The 21,044-nt window shown below is 37.1% G+C and overlaps 2 protein-coding genes and 1 non-coding gene across 3 annotated transcripts; all 3 read left to right on the top strand.

Annotated features, from left to right (window-relative positions):
• The first annotated feature begins 2,748 nt into the window (after window positions 1–2,748).
• On the top strand, window positions 2,749–2,853 carry LOC145583528 (small nucleolar RNA R71). The gene has a single exon (XR_014100169.1). It is a non-coding gene; the product is annotated as a small nucleolar RNA R71 (small nucleolar RNA).
• A 7,180-nt stretch (window positions 2,854–10,033) lies between these two features.
• On the top strand, window positions 10,034–11,216 carry LOC145581099 (uncharacterized). Its single transcript, XM_081638166.1, has 2 exons — window positions 10,034–10,685; window positions 10,786–11,216. Exons 1-2 carry the CDS (start codon window positions 10,034–10,036, stop codon window positions 11,214–11,216), a joined length of 1,083 nt encoding a protein of 360 aa, XP_081494292.1.
• Window positions 11,217–11,236: 20 nt separating this feature from the next.
• Window positions 11,237–12,992, top strand: LOC145581100 (uncharacterized). Its single transcript, XM_081638167.1, has 5 exons — window positions 11,237–11,443; window positions 11,527–11,631; window positions 11,731–11,988; window positions 12,264–12,761; window positions 12,864–12,992. The coding sequence occupies exons 1-5, from the start codon at window positions 11,237–11,239 to the stop codon at window positions 12,990–12,992; spliced, it is 1,197 nt and encodes a 398-aa protein (XP_081494293.1).
• The last annotated feature ends 8,052 nt before the right edge of the window (window positions 12,993–21,044 follow it).

Genomic DNA, 21,044 nt, shown 5'->3' on the forward strand with positions numbered 1-21,044 from the left:
AGGTTTGGAGCTTAAGAACCCACCGAATCAACCTTGGCTTGGACTCTTTCTTGGCAAAAAGATATTGAGAGCCGCATGATCCGTGAAGACAATGGTTTTGGAACTCAATAGATAACAACGGAACTTCTCAAAAGCATGAACTATAGACAAGAATTCCTTCTCCGTTGTAGTGTAATTTCGTTGAGATCCATTTAGAGTCTTGGACATATAATAGATCACATGAAGTTTCTTGTCCACTCTTTAACCCAAGACACCTCCTATTGCCGAATCACTTGCATCACACATCAACTCAAATGGTAAATCCCATCTTGGTGCTTGAATAATAGGAGTAGAGATTAGAGCTTTCTTTAACTTATTGAATGCCTCCAAACACTTATCATCAAACACAAACTCGGCATCTTTTTGAAGAAGATCATTGAGGGGCTTTGCAATGAGTGAGAAATCCTTGATGAATCTTCTATAAAACCCGGCATGCCCTAAGAAAGATCTCACTCCCTTTACATTCACCGGAGGTGGAAGCTTTTCAATGACTTCAATTTTATCTTTATCCACCTCTATCCCCTTGAGAGAGATCTTGTGGCCAAGGACTATGCCTTCCTCCACCATGAAGTGACATTCTCCCAATTCAAGACCAAGTTCACCTTCTCACACCTTGCAAGACATTTTTCAAGGTTTTCAAGGCATGCCTCAAATGAAACACCTCCTACGGAGAAGTCGTCCATAAAAACCTCCATCTCCTCTTCCAACATATCTCCAAATATACTCATCATGCATCTTTGAAATGTCGCGGGAGCATTGCAAAGGCCGAACGACATTCTCCTATAAGCAAATGTACCATATGGACAAGTGAAAGTTGTTTTCTCTTTGTCATCCGGGTGGATATGGATTTGGAAAAATCCCGAATAACCATCAAGAAAACAATAGAACTTGTACCTTGTTAGTCTTTCAAGCATTTGATCAATAAAAGGAAGGCGGAATGATCTTTCTTTGTAGATGTGTTTAGACGTTTATAGTCTATACACATTTTCCATCCTGTGACCGTCCTCGTCGGAATGAGCTCACCTTTCTCATTCTCAACGACGGTCATACCTCCCTTCTTTGGGACAACGTGAACGGGAGAGACCCACCTAGAACTAGAAATGGGGAATATGATTCCCGCATCCAAAATTTTGGTGATCTCCTGTTTCACTACCTCTCCCATTTGGGGGTGTAGCTTCCGTTGCCTCTCAATAGAAGGTAAAGCACCCTCCTTAAGAGTTATGTGATGTGTACATAAAGCGGGGCTTATACCTTTGAGGTCATCAATGGTATAACCCAAAGCACTTCGGTGCTTTTTCAAAACACCACACAACTTTTGAGCTTGATGCTCACTCAAAGAAGAGCTAACAATCACGGGAAAAGTGGAGTTGGGTCCCAAAAATTCATACCTAAGGTGTGATGGAAGAGGTTTGAGCTCAACCATTGGAACAACTTTACCTTCCTTCGATGTTGCCACTTGCAACGCTTTTTGGATAGAAATGCTCAAACACATTTGCTCTTCAACATCCTCAAAGCTTCCATTGAGCACATCTTCATACAAAGCCATCTCCTTGTTAGGAGTACTTATCTTTTCCTTATTTCAACAAAACATTCTCAAGAGCATCGTTAGAAGTGAGCAATTGCTCATGCATAGAAGACACAACATGATCGAGAGAATCAATCAACATACAATTTTCTAAAGAAGAAATTGGATACTTCATGCTATCATTCAAGTCAAATTCTATCACCTCATCCCCTACTTTGAGCGAAATTTGAGCACTTTTCACGTCTATCAAAGCACCCGAAGTAGCAAGGAATGGTCTCCCTAGAATGATAGGAATATTAGCATCTTCGTCCATCTCAAGCACAACAAAATCTACCAGAATAACAAATTTCCCAACACTCAAAGGAACATCCTCTACCTTACCTTTAGGAAACTTAATTGACCTATCGGCCAATTGCAAAGTGATGTTAGTAGGTAAGAGTTCCCCTAGCTCAAGTCTTTGGTACACCGAGTATGGCATGAGGCTAACACTAGCTCTTAGGTCACACTAGGCATTCTCAATTTGCATTTTATAAATGGCACAAGGGATGGAAAAGTTTTCGGGGTCTTTTAGCTTAGGTGACATTTTGTTCATTATGATAGCACTACAATTCTCGGTCAAGTTCACCGTCTGTACACCATCACATGTCCTCCTACCACTTAAAATGTCTTTGAGGAATTTTGCGTAGTTGGGAATTCGGGTGACAACTTCGGTAAATGGTAGAGAAAGGTGAAGTTGCTTAAGCATGTCAATGAATCTTCCAAATTGTTCATCTAACTTGTGTCTCATGAATTTTTGTGGATAAGGAAAAGATAAGTGCTACCTACCAAGTTTCAATTCTTTACCTCTCCCCTTAGATTAGGAGGGAAGAATTGAAACTTGGTAGGTAGCACTTTCCAACTTTGCCTTGATAGCGGACATCTCCTTCCCCAAGTTTGTTATTTGTGAGGATATATTGTTGATTGCATTTAGATGATCAACCGAGTACACTGAAGAGCTACTCTTGCTAGTGGACTCTTTTTCCCCATTTTGCCAATCTCTATAATACCTCACTACGTCTTCAATTATGTCCACCACTTCCTCTTCCGTTTTGTTCATGATAGGACCTCCGGCTCCTCCATCTAAACATGATTTTACTGGAGGGCTAAGGCCTCCATAGAAGATTTGAATGATTTGATAGGTTGGAATTCCGTGATGAGGACATTCTCTTTGATACTCTTTGTATCTCTCCTATGCTTCATAGAGGCTCTCACTTGGCTTTTGCTTGAAACTTGAATCAAAGCTCTAGCCTCCGCCGTTTTCTTTTAAAGATAAAAACGGGATAGAAATTCCTTGGTAACCTCGTCCCATGTCCTTAGAGAATTCGGCTTAACCTCCTTGTCTAGCCATTCCAAAGCACGCCCTATGAGAGAAAAGGGAAAGAGCTTGAGGCGGATGAATTCTTGAGAAATTCCGTTCACCTTGATAGTATTGCAATATTTCTCGAACTCCTTGAGATTGTTTAGTGGGCTTTCATGCTTGGCCCCACTAAATTATCGCCTCTCTATCAAAGTGATCATTACCGATCTTATTTCAAAATCATTTGTCGGTGTTGTAGGTGGAGCAATCCCACTCTCAAACCTATATGCACCGGGAATCCCCAATTCTTTCAATGACACTCTCGGATTTTCTCCCATTCTTACTTGTTCTTCTTGTTGTGGTTCTTCTCACTTGAAATGCTAGGGCTCAAAGATCGTCTAGCACCCCTCAACCTTGCAATAGTTCTCTCAATTTCCGGAACAAATGGCACTAGTGAATGACCACATGCTCTATGCATAAAATCTCAAAAGAAATGGTTAGTAGCACGGCTACAAATGTAGCCTAAAAGAAAATCTTTTTGTATTTTCAATTAAAGGTGAAATAGACTCAACAACTATAACAAAGCACCAATATCATTCCCCGACAGCAGCGCTAATTTTGACTAGAGGAAAATGTAGGTCGTTTTCTACCCTTTCCTAGAGCCAAACAAATTTTGTAAACACTCGACCAACCTAATACGATTATATCGTCAGTCAAGGGTCGAACCCTAAGGAATGAGTAGGTGCAAGCAATAGCCTAGGTCAAGCTACTTCAAAGATTGTAGAAAGATATGGTTGGAAACTAAGGTATCGAGGAAGCTAGATAAATCCAGAAATTCAATATACTAAATACTAGGGGTATAGGTTCCACATACAAGCTCAATGATAATGCTAATTGAAGGATCACTCAATCAATTCAAACATTACAAAGGACAAACAATAGTTGTAACCAAAGGAATTCAAGAGCTATCTCCTATAAGCCAAGCTAGGGTTCACTATGAATGGCTAACTAGGAAAATCACAATCAAATTCAATCAATTAAAGCAATTCTCAAATCAAGGGTTCATGTCATTGAAATTTGCAATGCAATCTAGATTAATCTTATAGGTTGATCACTCCTAGTCTAATTAATCACATGCACAACTATGTCAACCAATTTAATTGCAACATTCAAATCAATTTAGCATCATCAACTAGCAAAAATAATCAATCAAGCATGCTTCCCCTTCTCCCTAGCAACTAATCTACTCACTACACATGGTGAAATTAAGAAACAAAATAAATTCAATCAAATTCATATTCATTTAAAGCTTAATCAAAAGAAAATCAATCAATCAACAAATTCTAGAGCAAGGAATGTAATCTCAATCAAAATTCAAGAAACTAGAAAGAATTGCATTAAAAGTAAATCAAAGGAAAGAAATCTTACAAACATTCATTGAATTGAAGAAGGAATTTCAAGATCAAATTGAAATCTAAGATTAAATTCAAGTACAAACAAGTAAATCTTAAGCTTCTCTCTCTACTTTCTCTCTCTACTCCTTCTGGAAAAAATCTCTCTCTAGTACAAAGTTAAGTCATCATAAAAAAAGAAAGTTAAAAGCTATAAATAGGAAAATCTAGCGAACGGGGCCGCACAAGCCGTGCGCACACACAGACCAGCCGCGCGTGCGCACAACTGGGTCTGCGTGCACGCACCACTGTATGGTGCACGAGGCCTTGGCTCCTTTTCTTGCTTGATCAAACTCCGCGCTCCCGAGCATCCCCATCATCAGTGCACTCGAGATGATGCCCGCGAACAAGGCAGTCCCAAAATGAGCAAATTGACTTTTTATTCACCTACAAAACACAAATAGAACAAAGAGAGAAAGCATAACAAAGTAAAACTAAAACTAAACTGTGAATTATCAACTAAAAATATGAAAAACTCGTAAAAACAAATCGAGAACCAAAGTGAATTATAAAAAATGGAAAATCAAATAAAACTAAGATAATTATATGAAAATGATGAAAGAAAATATAGAAAATAAACCTAAATCTTATTCTTTTGAGCGCCATAAACGACGCTCATCCAATTTTGACAAGAGGAAAATGTAGGTCGTTATCTACCTCTTCCTAGAGCCAAAATTAATTTGTAAACACTCGACCAACCCTTATACAAGTATATGGTAAGTCAAGGGTCGAACCCAAACGAATGAGTAGGAATGATGCTATAGGCTATGTCAAGCTAAATCGAAGAATATAAATGTGAGTGGTTGGTAACTAAGATGTCAAAAAGCTAAACAAATCGAAGAATTCAATATGCTAAACACTAGGGATATTGGTTCCACATGCAAGCTCGATGATTATGCTAATTTATAGATCACTCAATTGATTCAAAATCACAAGGGACAAACAATAGTTGCAATCAAAGGAATCCAAAAGCTATCTCCTATAAGCCAAGCTAGGGTTCACTATGAATGGCTAACAAGGAAAATCACAATCAAATTCAATCAATTAAAGCAATCCTTAAATCAAGGGTTCATGTCATTGAAATTTGCAATGCAATCTTGATTAATCTTATAGGTTGATCACTCCTAGTTTAATTAATCACATGCACAACTATGTCAACCAATTTAATTGCAACATTCAAATCAATTTAGCATCATCAACTTGTAAAATTCATCAATCAAGCATGCTTCCCCTTCTTCCTAGCGACTAATCTACTCACTAAACATGGTGAAATTAAGAAACAAAACAAATTCAATCAAATTCATATTCTTTTAAAGCTTAATCAAAAGAAAATCAATCAATCAACAAATTCTAGAGCAAGGAATGTAATCTCAATCAAAATTCAAGAAACTAGAAGGAATTGCATTAAAAGTAAATCAAAGGAAAGAAATCTTACAAAATTCCATTGAATTGAAGAAGGAATTTCAAGATCAAATTGAAATCTAAGATCAAATTCAAGTACAAACAAGTAAATCTTAAGCTTCTCTCTCTACTATTTCTGGAAAAAATTCTCTCTCTAGTACAAAGTGCACGCACACTAGCACTTGACGAGTTTTTTTTTTTTTTTTTCTCAACAAAACTCTTCAAAATTAATCAAAATCTATAAGATCATATTTGCTTTTTAACTATAATGGGCTCATTAACCTTTCTCAAAAAACTTGACTAACCCCAAAATTTGTTATTTCGCCTAATTATCAATAGTTTTATATAAAGAGAAAATGCATCTTGGTTTTTAAATTTGACATTTTTCAAAATACCCCTTTAAAAATGCAAAATTATATATCTTTTATCCACTATTAAATATTAAATATTTTCGATATAATAAATTCCACTTATTTATGTTTAAAAATTTTAAAAAATAACTACCCTTAAAACAGTTATTTATGCCACATAGAAAACATAACCACCAATAAAACTGATTTTTAACAATAACAAAATAAAGAACATATATCACGTACAAAAATTGCTTTTTTTTTGTTAAAAAAAACCAAAAATTACTCTCTTTAATCATACATAAATTGAGAGGATCACGCTATGCGTGTACAGTATGAAAATTTATTGTACATGCGTAGCGTGTACCTCTTAGCTTGTTTTCAATTAAAGACAAAGTAATTTTTCTTATATCGCAAAATTCTCTCAAAGATAATCTAATATCTAATACCATATCAAATCATAATCTTCTATAACTAATACTAAATTAATTACCGCTGACATCATAATTATCCACGTGATAGCTTTTTATAAAAAAAATTTACTCCAAAACTATTATTAACATCAATTTTTTTTTCTTTTTCAAGGTAAACCTAATGTTTGGAAATGATTGATTAATTAAATATTTTTCTAAAATCTTTTATGACTAAATTGACTAAATACGCAATTTTTTTATTCCTATGGAGTAAAATAATTAACAGTTGGTCTCTTTCACATTCTTTTTTTCCTCCTACATATATTTTCTTACAAAAAACAATATCTTCCACTTTATTAGTAATTGTAGTGTTTGGAATTTTCACTCTATATTAATTTTTCAAATTTAATATAAAGAAACAAAAACAAATGCTAACATTTAAAAAAAATTATTATAGCTATGAAATATTTTAGAATATTTAACATCATGTCCTTCATTTTAACTCAATTAATTGAACAAAAAGGATCAAGATTTATAATGTTTACTTAAACATTTATATTACACACTTACAAGTAAAATTTTATTATTAAAATCGTGTATCGCACGGGACTAACATAGTATCACTAATAAATAAAACCAGTTTCGCAGTCAGGCCACAAGACAGCGACACTTGACATTCTAATTTTTCGCCAAGTGTCGAGACACGTAAGCGACAAATATGTCTTGTTATGACTCAAATGATGCTAAGCAAGCGAATTTTGGATAAGATGTTTTAAGATATAAATGTTGTATAGAGTTTTATTATCGATATACTTCTAATATTTCATTTATACAAAATTAATCATAACTTTTAATAAATATCCTATAACTCGGTTCTTTATCCATCATAAAATTCATTTTAAAAAGTTCTTTAAATTAAGATCCATTTATAATATATTTAAAAGAATAATAGAAGATTAGTAAAAATAGGTTCTAATCAAAATAAATAATTTTATATTGGTAAAAATACTTTCAATTCAATAAAAATAATTTACACTAAAAAAAAATTCAAATTAATAACAACATAGTTATCTATTTACAAACAAAACTACAAAAAGTTAGGTTTCGGAATACAGCGGTGAACTTGACAAGGCTGGAAGAACCAGAAGACTTGCCGTTGCCTAACCGGAACCAATTTGATGATAACTCAGATTCCAATTTCAATTCGGATGATAGTAATGATACGGTTTATTTTATCGGATCTGGAAGCTCGAGTAGTTCGGGCGTGGAAGATGAAATGCAAGGGACGTTAGAATCGGCCAACAAGCTGTGCGCCGTTCACCATGCCTAATCTGAATAACCCAGCTTCGAATCTGCACTTGGGCTTGCCTTCTCTTTCAAATTCCTACTCAAACCAATTTACTCCCTCGTCCTCTTTTTCATCTATAAGGCCAGGTTTTCAGCCTTATAGGGCCCACAGAATAAACTCCATAATTGCAAGGCCACCTCCACAGCGGGACCTTCTTCCTCAGCCTCCCATACCGCATTTTGGTGGCTCAACCTTCGAAATTGGTGAGTCACCTTCAGCTGCAGCGCAAAGAGAGGAAGGGGAACTTCCTCAGTGAACCTTATTCCAAGTTTTGGGGATTAGTTCTTGGGAAAATTCGATGGAGGGGTAGGTTCAAGAGCCAACAGGGCTGCTGCAAGATGTGCCGCGCCGAGAACATATGGTCGCGGTTAACTAACCTATAGGGCGAGCCAGACCCAGTTAATAACCGATATCAACAAAAATATGTTAATATCACCAATTTTTCTCTCTCCTCCCCTCACATGACCAATTTTTCTTTCTCTCCTCCATTCCCATGGCCACTGCTTCCTTCTCTCTCCTCCATTCCCATGCCCAAGGTCGACGACATTTGCAGATCTAAAGCGGCCGGCCGGCCAAAAAAACGACACCCTAGTAGCAATTTATGAAAATTGTGGCCATACAAACCCTTTAGGGAAAGGAATTTGCTCGTACTAGTGGTGTTGCGGCGGTCAAATGTTGGTGCTCGGTCGACTGGTGGTGCTGGAGAGTGTGCGGTGGTGGACCGGTGAAGTCGTGCGATGGTCGGTTGGGGTCGATAGGTGAACGAAAAGGCCGTGTGGTGGTCGGCTGGGGTCGATTGGTGAAGGTAAAGGTGGTGCGGTGGTCGGCTAGTGAAGCTAAAGGTGGTGTTGTAGGTGGTAGTAGAGGTTGCACGGTGGTGATTGGGGGAGAGAAAGGGGGTGGGTTGCTAAAATTACAAAATTACCCTTGATGTAATATCTAAATTTACAAAATTAGCCTTGATATTAACAAGTTTTGTTGATATTTGATATCAACTTGTATTTTCTCCTATAGGGCAGTCACTTATGGATGCTCATACTGGGGTACATGCTGATTCGTATGATAATTTTCTGGAAACTAATCACTTGAATTTTGTTGAAGCAGGACGTCGCTTGGTGCAATCTCTTTCACTTTCTCGAGCTCGCAGGGTGTTTCCCGATCGTACACGGGCTCTCTTCGTGCCGGATTCCCCTAACTCGTTTGTGGGGGGTTCCCAAATTTGCATATGACGGAGTTCGACCTTCCTAATTCTACTGTCTCACAACCAACCTCTTTTGATGTGAATGAATTTCTGCAGGAACCAACTAATATGGAAAAAAGGAAAAGGCCTCGTAGTGTTGAACATTCACCGATTAACTCGTGTGATGATGAAAATATTCGGGGCAACTCATATGATCTGGGCTGGGTTGAACAAAAGAGACTCAAAACTCTTCATCGGTGGGCAGACAACGGCGGCTTCAATATTTGGTTGCGTGACAAATCGGGTGGCTTTGAGTTTAAATCCAAGGCCATCACTGATGTTGATAGCACTCGTCTAAGGGGTGTAAAGCCTAACTCTGACTTGGTTAGGAAATGTGGTAAGAAGCGGGCAGCAGCTACTTCTTCCTCGTCCTCAGGCCCGACTAAGAAGCAAATGAGTGAGGAGGTCTCTTCAAAGCTCTTTGATGACTTGGATGACATTGATATGGAAGTGCAGCAGGTTCTTGCTGACTCTTTGGTTATTCACAATGGTGAGGTGGCTGCGCCGGATCAGCCCCCGATGGACATGAAATTGATCACTTGGAATTGTAGGGGCCTCAATGACACACTTTCCCCTACACATCCTTATCTAGTGTGGTTAAATTCTTCTAAGTTTCCTTCTTTTTTATTTTTATCGGAAACTAAAATGTCTTTTAGTAGTGTTAATGATCGTTTTGTAAAATTCACTCCAAATTTTTGTTATGGAGTGGATTCGGTAGGTTCTAAGGGTGGTTTAGCTTTGTTTGGTTGGGTCCTAGGTAATGTAACTTGTATTGGTACTTCTCCAAATTACATCTTTTGTAAGTTGGGAGAAGCTAATGGTAATATTATACATGTTTTGTTTTTATACGGGGCTCTTAAAGTTGAAGATCGGCCATAAGTATGGGAGGACATCCTTCTCCTCACAAATAGTTATCCAAATTGTTTTGTCATGGGTGATTTTAATCAAGTAGAATCCCGAGATGACAAGCTAGGGGGTACTACTTTGATTAAAGGTTTAGATGCTTTTTTTTATGGGAAATTTCAAAGTGGTATGCTTGATGTCCTCTTCTCGGGGCCGAGATATACTTGGACGAATAAAAGGGTGCCAGAACGACTAGTCTTGCAAAGATTAGATAGAGCTTATTCTTCTTCTTCTTGGCTAAATGACTTCCCTAATGGACGTGTCTTTCATGAGCCAATTGTGGTTTCCGATCATGCCGCAATCATGTGTGATTCTAACCCTTTGGTGTTAAGGTATAATAGACCGTACCAAATGGAGGGTTGGTGTCTTTCTTTCTCAGAAATTTGTAGCTTCATTACTAAAGGTATGGAAATGGAGTGCACGGGTTTGAACATGTTTAGGCTCATGGTGAGGCTAAAATGGGTGAGGAATCTGTTAAGGAAGTGGTGTTTAGATAACAAGAAGTTATGGGGTGTGAATTGGAGACGGGTGACTAATGACTTGCAGCTTCAAGGGGACAGTATCACGACTGTTCTAGATGGTGCCGAGTATGTGGGTGCCATTTATACGATCTTACCTCAAAGCACGATACAATTCCATTATTGGAAACAAAGAATGAAGGATAAATGGATAAAGCAAGGTGATATTTCTTCAACTTTGATGTTTAATAGGGTTAAAATTCTACAAAAAAAGGAAAGAAATTATTACTTTGCGTAATGATATGGATTAATGGGTGATAGGGCAGCATGATGTCAAATTACTTATTCGAAACTCTCTTATGAAGGTCTTTAAACATGTTGCTTCTTCTTTGGAAGGTGTAGGGGAAAGAGTGGACTTGGTGCTTAGGGAGTTGGACCTTCCCCAACTTTCGGAATTGGATAAAACTGACTTGATGAGACCTTTATCTCACCAAGAAATCAAGAAAGCTATGTTTTCTATTCATAACCTTAAATCTCCAAGGCCGGACGGCATTATTGCAGAATTTTTTCATCTACATTGGGATAAAGTGGGATCGGAAGTTGGCAAAGTTGTTCTTTCTTTTTTCTCTACTAGCTATATTCTTAAGGAGATAAATGCCTCGATCCTTGTGATGATTCCGAAAGTAGATACTCCGGAGTTTGCTTCTCAATTAGACCTATTAGCTTGTGCAACACTATCTACAAGTGCATAGCTAAGTGTATGGTTAATAGAATGAAGGCTTTTCTGCCAGATCTGATTACTGAATACCAACATGCGTTTGTTCCAGGTCATTATGTGGAGGATAATATCCTTCTAAGCCTTAAACTACTGCATATAATCAATACCAACAAAGGAAGGGCTGACAAGGCGGCTATTAAAATTGATATGTCGAAGGCTTATGATAGAGTTGATTGGACCTTTCTCTTAAAGGTTCTTCAGGCATATGGTTTTCCTGCTTGGTGGGTTCATAGGATCTCACAATGCATCTCAACGGTTTTTATAGAATGTTGGTTAATGGGCAGGTGTCGAAGGTTTTCCACCTGGAGTGTGGTTTGAGACAAGGGGATCCTCTTTCTCCTTACCTATTCCTCTTCTATATAGATATCTTGTCAAGGATGCTGTTGATGGTAGAAAACATTAACCTAATCAAAGGGTTAAAAGTTATGCGGAGGTCACCCTCGATTTCACATTTATTTTTTGCTGATGATGCGATGGTGTTTTTTCAGGTTACGAAAGATTCTTGTACATCACTAGTGGATGTATTTGCACGGTTTGGAGATATTTCAGGGCAAAAGTTGAATTTAAGTAAATCTTGTGTTAAGTTCAGCAGTTTGGTGTCCGTGGAAAATTCAGAGCGGTATAAAAATATTCTTAAAGTTGACCGTGTTGCGATCATAGATCGTCACCTAGGTGCTTCGGTGGACTTAATGCTAAGTAAGAGTTCGGGTTTTCATTATCTAGTGGATAATGTTTCCAAGCGGGTGGCAAGTTGGGGGTCTTTTAGGATTTCCCAAGCGACAAACTGGTCCTCATTAATTCGATCCTCATCAACATTTCTTCACATGTGATGAAATGTTTTAAGCTCCCACTTTCTATTTGCAACAAGATTGATGGTATTATATCTAGCTTTGGGTGGGATAATAACAGTACCAAGAGTATGCATTGGGTGCGCAAAGATATCCTACATCTTCCCAAAGGAATAGGGGGATTAGGAATAAGATCTATGGCTCATTTAAATGATGCCTTGTTATTTTAGCAGGTTTCTCGTATATACTGCAATCCACAGTTGTTAGTCTCTCGTGCTTATGATCTTACTCATTCCTGCACTTTGTGTGTAGGTCATCCTATTACCTCTTTACATAGAAATGCTTCTTGGGGTCGCCGTGGTTTTCACAAGGTAGTTAACAAATTCATCGCAGATTTTGTGTGGAATATTGGCTATGGAGAGCGAGTGAAGTATGCCAATATGCGATGGGTAAATGGTAATGTTCCTATTTTACATTCAAACCAACTCATGAGGGGATTTGGTCAAGGTCGGGTTACTGACTTGCTTCTCCCTGGTCCTCACCGACAATGGAACGCAGAGATTGTTCGTGAGAGGTTTGATTGGTACTTTGCACTACGTATCTTAGCCATGGAGTTACCGCCAACAAAGGAAACTGACTTCTTATATTGGTTTCATCATCAGTCGGGCTTATACACGGTCAAGACTGGCTATGCTTTTCTCTCCTCTTTGCAGAAAAGGGACGACTTACAGGTTACTAAGAGGGATTTCTTTAGGGTACTTTAGAAGCTAAACATACCTCCAAAGTGGAGTCTTTTTCTGTGGAAGCTGGTTTTGAATGGTTTGGCTTTTAAGGAAAACCTGCACCATAGAGAAGTTCTAGTTCAAGAAGATTGTGACTACTATAGGGAAGGGGAAGAAAGTACACAACATCTATTCAGAATGTGCACTCTAGCTCAGTATGCGTGGAAGAATTGTTCTTAAGGTATTAACTCAGAAATTGATGGATCTACTCCGTTGGGACCCTAGATCCAGAAATATGTCCTGCTTTTTTTATAGCGAGGATGGCCTTCATAGTGAACGAATACACACTTTTGTCTATGTCTTGTGGGTCTTTGGTTATCAATAAATGGAAGGGTCTTTAGAGGGGAATCTAGTTGTCTAGCTACACTCCATAGGCATTTTGTGAGCTTTATGAAAGAATTACAAACCTTCACCACCCCTGATATGGAGCGATCTAGTCCTAACCATGTGATGTTAGCGCCTCCTCTATGCTTTCTTAAAGTGAATATAGGGATACAAGATTTTCACAATAGCACTCCCCTAGGGGAGGGCCAAGAAATTATTATTTTGGCAGACGGTTCATGGCAGAAACATTCTAGAAATGCAGGTATGACTTAGATTTCAACAACAGATGAGATTCCGTACAAAGAAGGCGGAGGGAACTTTTTCAGAGCGAGTTCTGCATTACACGCAGAACTGTTGGCGTGTCTGGGAGGCATCCGATGGGCGAAGGAGTCGAGGTACCAGAGGATAACAATTTACACGGATTCGACAATTATTATCCATCTCTTGCGTAATACGGAGAGGAATGATGTTTCAACCTTCTGGCTGGTAAAGGAAATTAGAAGGATGGGGGCTCTGTTCCAAACATGTGTTATTTGGAAAGTTGGACAGGAACAGGTGCTTGAAGCTCATAATCTAGCTAATCAGTGTAGGGTTAACCTTACTAGTTTCTCTGTTACTTAGTCTTCTTTTAGTTTCTTGTTGTAAAAAATAAAAAAAAAAATAAAAAAAATAAAAAAAAACCTATAAAAAGTACATTTTATATAGATAAGCAATATGATATCGTATGTCTAAATATTCTGCATTATTATAAGGTATTATAAGACGTATTTAACATTCAAGCCAAAAAGTTTATCTAAAAATTTAATCAACAATTCAGGCATCACCGAGGCACAAAACTAGTATATAAATAAAAGAGGCATTTTTCGAGAGCATTCAACACATCACATAAGCAAAGACATTATTTTGACCGATGAAAAATTAGATTTATATTTTGTTTTAGAATTAATTAATTCATTCGCCACCTAGGCAAAATTAAAAGGAGGAAATTTCAGGGTATTACAAAGTGGTATTTGGGAGCTTTGGTTGGATTTTAATTACCATTAAAGCCAAAAACTTTTTTTTTAGGTACATATGTTTCAAATAAAATGAAGTAGACTCAACAACTATAGCAAAGCACCAACGCCATTCCCCAACGGCGTCATTTTGATGTGGGGTATTTTAGGTCGTTGGATTCTAAAGCACCTCCAATCAAACAAGAGAGATAATCAAACCTATTCCTAATATAGGGCAAGTCCGAGTCGAACCACGAGGAATGAGGGGGAGAGTGCTATAGCCTATAGTCAAGCTACTTCGAAGAATGAGAGGTGATTCGTGGTGTAGCTAAGGTTTCAATCAACTAAGCAATGAAGAAAATCAATATGATAAACAATAGGGATTAAGGTTCCACATGCAAGCTAAATGATCATGCCAAACAAAGAAAACTCAATCGATTCAAACGTTGCAAAGGAAAACAATAGTTGCAATCAATAGGATTCAAGAGCTATCTCCTATAAGCCAAGCTAGGGTTCACTAAGAATGACTAACGAGGAAAATCACAATCAAATTCAATCAATTAAAGCAATTCAATTCCCAAATCAAGGGTTCATGTCATTGGAAATTACAATGCAATCTAGATTAATCATCAAGGTTGATCACTCCTATTCAAATCAATCACATGCACAACTATATTAACCAATTTAATTGCAACAATTCAATCAATCAAGAATCATCAAATAGCAATGATCATCAATCAAGCATGCTTCCCCTTCTCCCCAACTACTAATCTACTCATTAGACATAATAAGATTGAAGAACAAAGCAAATTGAATCACAAACATCATCATTTCAAGATTAATCAAGAAGAAAATCAAATCAAATAAACTTACAAACCATAGATAAACAATCAAATCAATCATACAAGAATGAAAGGTAGAATCAAGCAAAAGGTAGAATCAAGGGAAGAAAATCTCACTAATTATCAAATAACACTCTTAGGAAGTGGGAATTGACATATACGATTAAGGACAACAATAAGGGATAAAGAAAGTCGGGAGCTGCCAACAAGTTTTTAAGGAACTTGTAAACCGTTCACGGATCATAAAAGGCAACCACGAATAAAGGGACAACGATAGGCAACAACGATTGACGTGAAGGTTACATCCCATTCATAATCCATGATATTACTAACTCTATATGATTCGGAACCATGAAAGGAGGATTGAGGATGATGGTACAAAGTCAGTAATGGAGTCACAATTGCCCGCATTGGCCTCTAATGGATTGTTATTGTGAAAAGTGATTCCCTGCGATCTCAAAGGCATAGAAACAATCAATTTGCTCCAAACTATTATTAGGCTAAATTGGTTGAATATTAATGTAACATATAATTCTAATTATTGGTGATCACTTCAACTAAATAATAAGATTAAGAAGGAACTTAAGCCAGTTGTCCAAATTATCTTATTAGGCGTGATTTTCAATTACATATTCCCTTTAAACATGCAATATGGTGATCAATAAATATAATAAAATAAACATTAATATTGGAAGCAATTCAACAATAAATTGTTAGTCAAATCAAATATAAATAAACCTAATCCTGATACTAGCAACAAGAATAAAAATAAGAGTAATTAAGTGATTAATTACTCACTTTCCGCGTTTCCTTGAATTGCTACATCATGAATAAACTGTTAGTAACTTCAATAAAAATATAAATCATACTAAAATTAAATTAAATAAAAAGGTAGAGTTGATTTGGTCCAAACCCTCAGTTAATTATACCTTTCACGCTTTGGTTTAAGGATGGAACCTCAGATCAAGTAATTGACTCCTTGGAGTGCTTAAGGGATGTATGATGAGAGAATAGGGAGGCTAGTGCTTAGGCTTAAGAGGGAGAAGAGAATGAGTTTTGGTGTAAGGAGATAGAGAATGATTTTTGGTGCATAAGAGAGGAAGAGAGAATGATTTGGTGATCAAGCTTGTTGACTATTGAAAATGGGTGATATGACCTCTATTTATAAAAAAAAAAAACAAGGGTCGAAGAATCAAGAAAAGATCCGAATTTGAATCAGAACAAAACGCTTGCGATAGTCAGAAGTTTTTGCTGTTTTGTTTTTATCATATCTTTTGATCCAAAAATTGGAATAAGATAAATAATATGTCGTTGGAAAGCTCATGAAGTCTAATTTCTAACCCAATTAAAATAATATTAAAATCGTTTACAGAATAAAAGATATGTCCGAAATAGTGGGACGATATCAGTTTTGGATAGAGTTTCGTATTTCTTTTATATCTTTTTCGTTGTAGCTTGGAATTAAATTATAATATATCATTAAAAATATGATTTCAAGGTCTATCCAACCATATAATATTTAGATAAAAACTATGAGGCAATAAAATCATATCTAACTATCTTTGAACGTCTTTCAATTCGAATAGAATTAGGACTTTCAAAAAGAGGAGTTTTATTCAATTTAAAACTCTTTAATCTTATCTTTTCAGAAGGATAATTACGATCTTTTAGAAACTTATAGAAAATTCTAATTAATCCTAATTGGTTTATGAATGGTATTAATTCCTTTGGAACCTCCACATGATCATTCGGTCGTAGGTAAGGTGGGCTTAGGTTCGGTTTAGGCTTAGTTTAGTATTTTGGCCATAACTTATACGTTATAACTCGGATTTGGGCTTATAATATATCTTTGGAAAGCTCTTTTCGAACTCCATCTAAATATTTAATTATTAGACCCAAATTATTAACCAAATTAAACTATTCTAAACGTTTTTGTAAAAGGACACGAAATGAATGATTTTGACGGACACAAAATGAATTATTTTGGGTTTAAAGGCACGGAAAGAGGAAAATAAGTTATTGTTTGGGGAAATGGGATATTAATTGGTTTGTTTTATGAAATGAAAATATGGATTAAGCACTCCAAAGATTAAATACTCAACCCGACCAATAATGGCGGTGAAAGGTTGTTCATCATCGAGTTTGGTTTTGGGGAGACATTTGTAGGTGTCTACAGAAGCCCCCACTTTGACTGAGTTTGTAGAAACATTAGTTTCGAAAATGATAGTCAAAGTATTTGATTGGGACGGAAAATGATTTAACACATTCGGCGATCCTAAATCACTCTTTATACGCCGATACCTGCAGAAAAATGTTAGTTCCACAGATAAAAGAGTAAAGGGATAGACTGCGTATCTGACACCAGTGTATCGGTGACAAATATGTTTGATAGTATCTGACACCAGTGTATCGGTGGAAAATAAATTTGGTAGTTTTCTATGCCTGAAAAAATCCACCGGATGAAGATTGTTGTGGTATTTTCCATGCTTGAGAAATGCTGATATAATCGCTGACTTCTTCGCCTTGAGAGGTGGCAACGACCGACAATTTTCATGCCTGAGGAAAATCTTTTCTAATGATGAGATTGCAAGTCTCTCTGTATTGAGAACCTTGCGCCGTGAATCATCTTTTCTTTGGGAGATGGTCACTAATGTTTGAAAAATGATGATTTTTCGATTGTCCCCCAACGTGGGCCGTAGATAGTTCTCTTATCCCTGAACGTGGGATGTAAATGGTTCAATTGTCCCCAAACGTCGGCTGTAAATGGTTCGCTTGTCTCCGAACGTGGGCTGTAAATGGTTCGCTTGTCCCCGAACGTGGGCTATAGATGGTTCGCTTGTCCCCGAACGTGGGCTGTAGATGGTTCGCTTGTCCCCGAATGTGGGTTGTGGATGGTTCGCTTGTCCCCGAACGTGGGCTTTAGATGGTTCGCTTGTCCCCGAACGTGGGCTTTAGATGGTTCGCTTGTCCCCGAACTTGGGTTGTAGATGGTTCGCTTGTCCCTGAACGTAGGCTATAGATAAGGCCTGTAAAATACAATTTGCCAAAGGACCTGTATAGACTGCAATTGACTTGACCAACTGAATTGACTAAGCTTAACTTGACAAGACATGACATATGTACGACTTCTGGTTGTGTATGTATTGAGTGAATGTGTGCACAGACACAAGCAACCGACAATGCAAAAAGCAAAAAATGTCCGTCATTTTTGTCATGAGTGGAGGGTACCGAATTTCTCCCGAAAAAGAAAGACTTGAAAAATGAAGTTTTGTTTTTGAACTTCCCTCGATGAAAATTTTGAGAAAGTTTTTGAACTTCCCAAAAGAAAAGACATGAAGAAGGGAAGAAGTTTTAAACTTCCTTGTCGAGCAAATAGAGAAAAGCAAGGTAAATCGCATGAATATTGGTCGAATTGAATTGCTTTTCTTGAAGATAATGTATGCATGATGCATGTTCTTAGGCCAGGAGGCTAAGGACAATTACATCATGTGACACGATAGATGAATGAACTTAGGTCATGGAGCTAAGCATCATATGTGGTGTAAAGAAACTATCTTGAACGTCACTTAGGTTTGGAAGCTAAGCACGTACATAGATGAAGTGATTGTTGAGTATTGCATAATGAATGTTACTTACGTCAAGGAGCTAAGCACGATATGCGATGCATGAAACAATGAATATTGCTTAGGTCTGGAAGCTAAGCAAGTATACAATGTCTCTTTGGATATTGTCTTGAACGATGATAAAACATGCATAATGTTGAAACAAGATTTCATGATAAAGGGTTCCTAAGAGAAGGATGGTGATATATGGCCATGTATGTGTGAAAGAAGTGTGTGAAAGTGGTACTAAGGTGAGGCTACAAAGGCTATGGTGATGGAAAGAGGTGTGAGAAGAGTCGAGATGGTGACTCTTTAGGTTGGGTAAGCTAAGTGATGTGGGTTCAAGCCCCCAAGTCTAGCTCTATATGGATAAGGATAAGCATTGGAAATGACTCGATCATGTGTGGATATGAATATGAATATGGCCGCACCTCGATGTGAGGTTGCCTACGTATCCGTTAGGAATCAGGCCGGACGTAGCTTTAACCGAACTTTGCACAAGTGTATGTACACCCAAAGAGGTCTTTCAAGGGTTGTAATGTGGTTAAGTTGATGGTTTAAAGAAAAAAAGGGTAAAAGGCTCAAGACCCAAGAGAATCCCTAAGATCTGTAATTGTGAATTTGAAAATTTTGAATTTTGCAAGTTTATTTTCAACATTTTTTTTTTTGCTTTGAATTTTTTTTTTCATTCTTTTGAATCAATGTGGGAAATCTTAGATCATGCGGTCCATCACTCAGTTAGCATTCATGTTTCTCAGGCACGATACCAAGCACTCGATGAGAGACGCAATTTGAGACGTGTTCATATCAAAGACATTGGAACACTTGCCCTTAGACATTGTTTTATTGTTGCTTTGCTGCTTTTTTATTTTTTTTTTACTTGTTTTTGAATGTTATACAAGTTATACACCTTCCCATATCATGGTTAGGTTAACGTGGGTTGAATAAATGAGGACAAACAAAAGACGAGGCTCAAAGTGGTTAATGAAGAAATGGAATGAGTGTTTGAAAATGGTTTAAGGGGAATTACAGGGTTGCAAAGGTGTGATGCGGGGAAAGACTAGGTCGTTGACTAATCCTCCCTAAGTCAAACTAAATTTATAAACACTTAACAAACCTAAATACAAGTATAGAGGTAAGTCAAGGGTCAAACCAAAGGAACAGTAATGTTCAAATGCTTTCAATTTGGGCGCCTAAGCTAGGTCGAAGCCAAAAGTAAGAGGTAACACTAACAACTAACAAAACAAACAACCAAGGAAATAAAACACTAGGAATGGGGATCAACAAGTAATCATGACAATTGCACCAACTTGAGACAAATATGCTAATCAAGGATTGTGAAGACTAATGATAAGAGCAATTAATTGGAATCAAAGAGCTACCTCCTAATCGTTAAGCTAGATGTCTCTACGAATAACAAACTAAGAGAATCACAATCCCAACCAATCGATAATTGCAATTCCTAAATCAATTGGTCGTGTCATTAGTAATTACAATGCAATCTAGCATAATTCTCAAGGCCTAATTGAATTACACACATGCAAACTTCCATTAATCACTTTAATCTCAACAATCAATCAACACAATTCCCAAATTAATCACAATCAATCAATCATACAAGTTTCACCCAATTCCTAGCCAAACAACTACTCTAGAATCATCATCTATCAGCAAACAACTAAAGAAATCAAGAATCAACAAAATATGAAGAACAATTACACTAATCAAGAATCAAACAACAAAATCAAACCAAACAAACATGAAATTTAACCAAACAATAAAATGAGATAGAGTTAGAAATGCTCATTAATAATAGAGAAGATCTTTGACACAATTATCACCCTTGTATCATCAATCTCTCACATTAATGAGCGTCATTTATGGCGCTCAAAAGAATAAGATTTAGGTTCTTTTTCTTTATTTTCTTTCATTATTTTCATATAATTTTCTTAGTTTTCTTTTATTTTCCGTTTTAATAACTCTTTTTGGTTTTCGATTAGTTTTTACGAGTTTTTCATATTTTTAGTTCTTAGTCCGTAGTTTTAGTTTAGTTTTATTTTATTTTGTTTTCTCCTCTTAATTGGCGTCTTTTGTAGGTGATTTTTCGGGGTCGAGTTGTGTGTTTTAGTTCCATTTGCAAGTTCAAGTTTCCGCGCTCTCGTGATTGCGCTCTCATTAACATTGGTGATGAACACGCAAAACTTGAGAATTTGGGGCTGCCTTGCTCGTGGGCATCACATGAACCCGACATTCGAGAGCGCAGACGAGCCACACCAACTCTCACTCACGCACAACCCTTACTTCCCCAGTTCATGAATAACAACCTGCAAGAACAATAACAAGAAGCTATTTCACCTGCTCCCACAACAAACTCCGGTAGCCCACACACCTCCAGCCGCAACAACCACCAACTCCCACATTACGAACTTCCCCTGCTCCCCTGTTCCACCAACAACCTCAACCTCTGCTTTC

This window comes from Chenopodium album, chromosome 15 (assembly GCF_948465745.1).
Source record: "Chenopodium album chromosome 15, dcCheAlbu1.1, whole genome shotgun sequence".
NCBI lineage: Eukaryota > Viridiplantae > Streptophyta > Magnoliopsida > Caryophyllales > Amaranthaceae > Chenopodium > Chenopodium album.

Coding starts and splice junctions, on each gene's coding strand:
- LOC145581099 (XM_081638166.1), top strand. CDS start 10,034: ATGGGTGATTTTAATCAAGTAGAATCCCGAGATGACAAGCTAGGGGGT. Junction 10,686..10,785: donor GGATAAATGGATAAAGCAAG/GTGATATTTCTT, acceptor AATGGGTGATAG/GGCAGCATGATGTCAAATTA.
- LOC145581100 (XM_081638167.1), top strand. CDS start 11,237: ATGAAGGCTTTTCTGCCAGATCTGATTACTGAATACCAACATGCGTTT. Junction 11,632..11,730: donor TGTCAAGGATGCTGTTGATG/GTAGAAAACATT, acceptor GTGTTTTTTCAG/GTTACGAAAGATTCTTGTAC. Junction 11,989..12,263: donor ATAATGTTTCCAAGCGGGTG/GCAAGTTGGGGG, acceptor TTATTTTAGCAG/GTTTCTCGTATATACTGCAA.